The sequence below is a fragment of the Camelina sativa genome, chromosome 7 (assembly GCF_030686135.1).
Source record: "Camelina sativa cultivar CO46 ecotype springtype chromosome 7, ASM3068613v1".
In the NCBI taxonomy this organism is placed as follows: domain Eukaryota; kingdom Viridiplantae; phylum Streptophyta; class Magnoliopsida; order Brassicales; family Brassicaceae; genus Camelina; species Camelina sativa.
Window position 1 is genome coordinate 19268745 of NC_141886.1, and position 7655 is coordinate 19276399.

A 7655-nucleotide genomic window follows, 5' to 3' on the forward strand; every position below is an offset into this window, starting at 1 on the left:
GAGTTGAACTACGTGAATGGTCAAAGTAACTATCAGAACAATGGTTTTAACCAGGACTATAGGAACCACCCCAACCTCTCTTACCGGAGTACTAATGTCCCACAGGATAAGGTATATCCACCACAACAGTTTCAACAAAAGAAGTTTATACCAGGGCAAGAAAACTACAATAAGTCATTTGTGCCTCAGAGCCAAGGACAATGGGTATGGTCAAGAAGATTTTCAGCAAAACCCTCATCTTAACAACTTCCAGGGAAGTTACCAAGCACCAGTTCAAGCTCATGTGAGCACCACTTCTACGTCTTCTTCCCGGGACAATGAGATGAAGTTGATGATATGGCAAATTCTTGAAGGTCAAGTAAAGAATACCGCTGACATCAATTTTAAGGTGGATAACATGTACACGATCTCAATGGGAAGTTTACGATGCTATCTTCACATGTTAAAACTCTTGAGAACCAAGTAGCTCAGATTTCTTCTGCCTCTACGCGACCTGCAGCTGTTTTACCTGGAAAAACTGAACCCCAAAAAGAAGGAGCATTGTTATGTTGTAATGATTCAAGAAGAACCTAAAGAAGTTGCTGACAGATGCTTTAAGGAAGTTGTGAATGCTAACATTATTGTTGAGAGGAAAGTTATAACTGTTGATGTAGCCAAAGATGAAGATGAGCCACCATATGTTACCCCACCACCATATGTTCCTAGACTCCCATTTCTAGGTCGCCTAAGGGAAGCTTAAAGACAGGCTGAAAAGGAGAAAGCTCGCCTTGATGAAATTATGAAAGAGTTTCACATCAAACTTCCATTCCTGGGGTCAATAAAGAAAACAAAAACATAAAAAAATGTTTGAAGGATGTCTTGTCTAACAAGAAGAGCACTGAAGAAGGACTCACGATGATTTCAATTGGGAAGGCATATGTGCATTTTGAGGAGCAGGAAAAATATCAAAAGAACAAGGAGAAAATTCTTGCAATCGCACACTTGAAAGAGGAGACAGAGATGGTTGGTCATGAATGCAATGCCATCATCCCGATTGAGATTCCTAAGAAGCTTGGAGATCCAGGGAGTTTTGTACTACCTTGCCAAATTGGGAGATTCATGTTTGAGAGATGTGTATGTGACTTGGGAGTATCAACCTGATGCCGCTTTCTGTGTCAGAGCGTTTGGGAGTCACCAATTGCAAACCATCAAGGATCTTATTATTGCTTGCTGATCGTTCTGGGTGATGTCCAGTTGGGTTGGTGGAGGATGTGCATGCTAGAGTTGGGAACTTCTACATTCCAACTGACTTCACGGTCATGGAGTTTGATAAAGAACCACATGATCCTCTCATTCTTGATCGCCCATTCTTACATACCGTTGGGGCTATGATTGATGTCAAAACACAGCAAATTCACTTGCAGATTGGTGATCATACTCAGGAGTTTGACATGAAAAGGTTGTTGAAAATACCTACTATTGGAGGATAAGCCTTTTCAGTTGAAACCATTGATGATCCTGGAGATAAGTATCTGAAGACATGCATTGGTTGGAGTGAGGTCAAGGAAGTCCTAGATGGAAACCCTCAAATTCCAATAGAAAAGGTTGGTGCTACTTGCAATGTTAAGCCCAAAAGGATCAAGGGATATCTTCATGTAACCTTGAAACCTGTGAAGTGGGTTGGAGATACCATAGATTATAAAGTGCAGTGTAAGGGAACCTCAATATTTTTTTCAAAGCTAGGGGTATTGTAACTTCAGAATTGAAAGAAAAAGGTCAAAAAGCTGTGAAAAAGGTTATGAGTAGAGTTCTGGAGCTGAAGATGAATGATTGGGGACCTTGTTTTGGAGCAAGTCCTCTTGCTTATACCCATTAGTTCACAAGAATCTGGTCAAGCTAGTGACATGAAACAAGCGCTTTAATTTGTGAGAGACAACCCACCAGATATTTCTCTCTATTACAAATTATTTTTCTTTTAAATTTCTTTTGAGTCTGTTGGTAATCTTTTCTTGTATTTGTTTCACACCGAGACGGTGTGAAGCGAGTCTAGTTGAGGGTGTCATGTGTCCACTAATCTTCCTTATGTTGTTTTTCTTTTGTTGCTTTCTTTTGAGTCAATTAATTTATTTTTTCAAGCAAAAGTGTGTTTTATTGAGTCAAAATAATTTATGAGAACTATGAGATTTTCTTAGGGAATTGCACCATGCTTGGTTCATTGCTTTGAGACCATTTAGCATTGTTTAAGGATGACTTGGCAGTTTAGAAAAATCATGACTGGATCGCTTTATATAATCCTGTCACTTTGAAATTTGGATGATTTGAGCTTGACCTTGTCTATTTAGACTTAATATAGACTGATTATATCTCACTTAGTGGATTGGAACATACATTCAGAGTTCAATACACATTATTTTTGCCACTCTTTGTAAACTGTGAATGGCTAGACTCATTTTTACTCTAGTACCACACCTTTAACCCTATCCATGCTTTATACCACTTGCATTCTTATGTCAGCATCATCATGTGCATTCATATGCAAAAACTCCAGAGCATACAGACCGACATAGCTTTCCTCTAGTTAGGATTGTGGTTGTAGTTTGTTTGGGTAGTTGATATTGAGTTGTGGTTGTATGGTTATGTTCATAAGCATGTATTGAGCTTTCATGATCAGTTCTTTTGATGCTGTCATTGTAAGACGAGAACCGGTTCCACTCCCCCATTCTAAAAAAACAAAAAAAAACAAAGAAAAAAGAATGCATAAAATGGGAATGGAGAAAGAACGGAACCGGAAAAGTCAGTGTAGTATTGGTTATAAAAGCATTTAAGACACATAGGGGTTTTGTATTAGTTGGTTTGATCCGAGTTAGAGGGAAGTTGTGTACTTCCCAGTTGGTATGTGTCTCACTGTGATTTTGCATAATGGCATGCATCTGTTCTTGTTGCTGGAAACCTTTAAACACTTGAGCCACCTTGAAATTTCCCGACAACCTAGACCATAGCGTGTTCGATATCTCCTTTGTGAGAGTGCACGCACTTACTAATGAATGTTAAAAGGTTAAGTTATCTGACTCTGAAAATCTTTGTGTTCTTGGGATTTAATGAAGTTGATATGGTCATGGCGAAGTACGCTTTAGTATGGTTTGAAATGAGCTTTGTGATAGTGGTTTCCAAGCAATTTTTTGAGAGCATGATCCCAGAAGAATATGTGAGTTCTCGCGTTTTCTTTCTGAAAAGATTTTGTTTTGCTTAAGGACATGCAAATATCTAAATCGGGGGGGGGGGGGTTGATGTATTGTGTTTTTGGTGTCTTTTATCCTTCATTTAGTATTTGTTTTGAGTCAATTGTCCCATCTTTGTCCGTCTTTTGTGTCTTTTTGGTCTTTTCTTGAGTTGTGATTATGTGTAGAGACGATGTGCTGGATTTGGAGTCTTTTGGTTGGATTCTAACTTAACCAGAATAAAGAAGCAGGAAGTGAGTTTTGGACATCTCCAAGTTGAACTGAATCATGAAGTTTGGACAAGTCTAGAGAAGTCTAGTGAATTCTGTAGACAAGTTTGGGGAAGTGTAGAGAAGTCTGGTGAAGTCTGTAGACAAGTCTGGTGAAGTTTGTGGACAAGTCTGCTGAAGTCTAGAGAATTCTAGAGAAGTCTGGTGAAATTTGTAGACAAGTCTGGTGAAGTCTGTAGACAAATCTGCTGAAGTCTGGAGAAGTCTGGTGAAGTCTTCTGTCTTTTTGCATGTGTTCCTGATAACTCTCTAATTTACATGTTTTAGACACCCTTTTTCATCCATGTTTTCCATTAAATATACCCTAACCTTAGCATTTTTAGGTCCTTAACCTTAGGAATTTGCATGTCGTCCATTTAGGGTACTGCATTGTTGCGTTTGTGCATTTTGGATAAAAACTTGTGCTTTGGAGCCCAAAAAGGGTAAGAATGAGGTAAAACCCGAACATGTACCCGAAGGAGTGGTCGCGCGAAAAGAACAGTCCGAACCTTAACCCGATCAATGAGTATCTGAACACAGGAAGAACGACTTGAAGCCCTACCCGAGCATCTACCCGAACCTCGTGTGCAGCCTCGAGCAGACCTTTGGGCAGAACTGAGCAACTAGGTCAAAGGAGTTTCCATATATAAACCCTCTTCCTTCCCCACGAACCAGAGAGCGGCAGTCACCCCACGAACCTGAGAGCGAGAGCTTCTGAGAGAGAGAACAATTTACACATTTTTCTTACTTTGTTAGGATTCGATTTTTATTTTCTTCTGCTACTCTTTTTGTAACATCCTGGATTTTAATTGAGAATTGGGCCGATTTGTTTTCATTTCAAGCCCATTAAGAACCAAGTGAGCAAAATGACTAAACGACAAAGGCCATGTCGTTTGTATATGTATCGTGGATGTATTTTCTTCAGCCGTCAAAAGGGAAACGCAAGCCTAAACCCTAAAACCAGCCCAGCAGCCACCGAGAGTGGAAGAGAGACAGTTGAGCCATCGTCGTTGTTGTTGTTCCTTCGTGGTGTTGTGCTTGAAGGAATCCGAGAACGTTAGGAAGCGAGGTCGTTGTCGTTCACCCCCACCAACAACCACCGTGAGTTACCATTGGAGCTTGCAACCATGAGTCAACGGATGAACCGCCGCTGTCATCGGAGCAGTCGTTAAGGGTAAGGAAACCCTATTTTATTATGTAGCTTGCAGAATAAGTTTCTGATATTGTCTTGTTGGATCTGTTGCTTTGTTGTTGTTTGATTGTTGAGAGATGAGGACGTGACAACCGTGGGCTTGAAGCTTTGTGCATCGGCGTTGCTGATCCGTCACGAGTCGTTGGATGCAAACGCCAAGGAAGGTAAACGGCGAAACACTTTCTCGTGTCTGTCGTTGTGTTGTGTTGCATTGATTATTGAACCGAGAAGCTTAACCAACTAAACCAGATGATTTAAGTCCAAAACCTAAACTTGTTTATGGAACGTGCATGAGTTGATTTGTGGTGACATGCATGGTTACGTACGTTTTCGATAACGTTGGTTAATATAAATATTGGTGAATCGTGTATTGTGGCTGGTTTAGGAATTGGTATTGTGGGAGCATGTGATCGTACGTGGACTAAATGGTGGAGTTATGAATTATTAGATTGTTGGTTTGATTTAATTATTAAACTAAATCTAATTAATTATTGGAAAGACACCAGCCCAATTAAATCAGTTTGGTTATTAGATTAAATCATGGATTATTATATGAAAGTAATCTTTGATCGGTTAATCTAAACCGTTGCAAGCCAAGTTTGTTGATGAACCGGATTTGCGTTGTTGTTATTACTGAACTGAGGATTCGGCCCGTTTGGCTAAGGTGAGAACTAGTTGGTGTCTTCTACATATTCAAATGTGTTTGGATAGTTGCTTTGGTGTCTTCTACATATTTAAATGTGTTTGGATAGTTTCTTAGTCTAGGGTTAAGCTGAGTATACCTACGAGTTGCATATATTATAAGTAACCGTATTTGTTTGTTGAGTATATTAATATTTATAAGTATATAAATATATTTTCATAAAGTATAAGAAAGAGAACTAGTATCTTAGAGTTAGATATTGAACTAAAATGGATATTTTATGTGTGTTGCTTGATGATTGCGTGAATGAATGTTTTGTTGTGGTAAAATAAGTGCTTGTGTGTGAGGAGATAGGTGCCAAGGGCACGTAGATGCGGGTGAGCCGCAGAGAGTCCTGCAAGGAGAATTCCTTGTAGTTGTGTGGTGGTCTACGGGCGTGGAATGCGGGTAGATCAGAATGGCTGACGAGCCGACGTGTGTGTGCAATGCTAGGAACAAGTGCAAGAGGCGCTTGGGGTCCGTAAGCATGAGCATGAGTGATTGATGCTAGGACGAAGTGCAAGAGGCATGGAGGTTCCGTAAGCATGGTGCATGAAGAAGTGCGAAAGCATGAGGGATCTGATAATGCACAAGGATAGCGTGTGTTGACACGTTGTATCCGACCCGTCTTTAGGGCGGTTATGGGACGTAGTTCCATATGTGTGATGTGTGTGTATTCTTGTGTGTCACAGGATTTAGGACACAATGATTGTTGTTTGTCTTAGGTTTAGACTTTGTGATTGTCTAAGCGTGTTTGGGTGTGGAGACTTCGGGAGCCCTGAAGCTTTCTCTCACTGAGTAATTATCAATTGCTCATTCCTCTTTCATTTGCAGGTTGATTAAGTTATGAGTTCATTTTGCAATGTTAGCTGGTTGTTTTGCATTTAAAGAGCTTTTGGGCCAGGCCAGGGAGTCAACCCGTTGACCAGCTCCGGGTACCGAGTTCAGGTGTTACAATTTTGGTATCAGAGCCCAAGGTTATGTCAAACCGGTTCTGACCCAGGAGGCAGTCCTGAGGAAGATTGGATTTCTCAGGTGTGTTGTCTTAAAAGTGAGAGTCTTAGTAGAGTCAGAGGAGATGCTTGTTAAACAATTGGCAAACGGAAAGAATGCTACTAAGGTCCGTAGTTTTTCTTGGAGTCGCATGTAGCAACCAGAAGTTGTTAAAGAGCTTGCTAGTATTGTTAAACTAGTTACTTGACACACATGGAAGGACGTGATGCTCGAGTGGATGGAGGTTTGGGATACTAGCTTCTAAAAAGTCAAATGGACATTTGATGAAATATTGTTGAAAGATGTTTTTCGAGATGATGCCACAAATTTAAAGATGAGGTCTTGTATAAAGCTCACTAGTCGTGTTTATTCTTGTGTATGGAGAACAAATAAGAGAAGTGATGCAATGGAAGTGGGAAAGAGAAATGTGGGAGGACACCACACCTTATTACACTTTATGGATTTTTATGGAGTATGTGTAGACATTGGAGATGTTTGCGCCAATGGAGAAATGTTGTTTATAATTTGAGGTTGTCCTAACCCGAACGGAAAAGAGTGTGGTGACAATGGAGATTGATAGTGGACTGCTATGGATGACTAGGAGTAAGTACACAACTCGGGTAGTTGTAGAGCCTGATGAGTCAAGACGGATGATCTGCAGCTCAATTGGTGACAGCTTATCCTGTGGGAAGGTTGTTAAAGGGTGGGGACCAGGGTTCGAGGAACGCCTGACGCACCAATAACCTACTATGGATTTGGATGAATAGTTCCATTTGCCACGGTGAGGGGTTATGATCGATGCCCTGCAGGGCCAGCTTGGGGTCCGTTGGGGCGGCTAGCAGTGAGGCTAGTGGGGTCCGCGGAACGGGTTGTCATACTTTTTATTTTCGATTCTGTACTTTATCACTTTCATCTTATTTTCAATTCAATGCAATTTTTGTTTGTTTGTGTTTTTATGCTTTTCACCATGAGATCTGAGTAGTGAATCAAAGTTTCTAAGGATGGGATAGGCAAGTATGTGTTCTTGATCAATTAGGATGTCTTAGCTTGAATGTTTATTTTATAAAAATTACTTTCTAGATTGGTATTCTTAGTGCTATTTTCAGACCGAGAGGTTGAGATTAGATCTATGGTGTTTTGCCATCGAGAGATGTTGTTGAAATGCTTGAATCAACCAATGCTAGAGATTTACTCACTTACCCTAAGAGATTATATGTGTAAGGAGTTTATTGACAATAATGAATCGGATTTTTATGCATGCTTACTCATGTTTCTCTAACGAGAGTTGGGTAGGAGAGCGACTAAGGTTGATTGTTTCTATC

At 40.3% G+C, this 7655-nt stretch overlaps 1 protein-coding gene across 1 annotated transcript; it reads left to right on the forward strand.

The window, feature by feature from the left end:
* The first annotated feature begins 894 nt into the window (after positions 1–894).
* On the forward strand, positions 895–1469 carry LOC147941455 (uncharacterized). The gene is made up of 2 exons (XM_087458518.1): positions 895–1117; positions 1234–1469. The coding sequence occupies exons 1-2, from the start codon at positions 895–897 to the stop codon at positions 1467–1469; spliced, it is 459 nt and encodes a 152-aa protein (XP_087314644.1).
* Positions 1470–7655: the final 6186 nt, after the last annotated feature.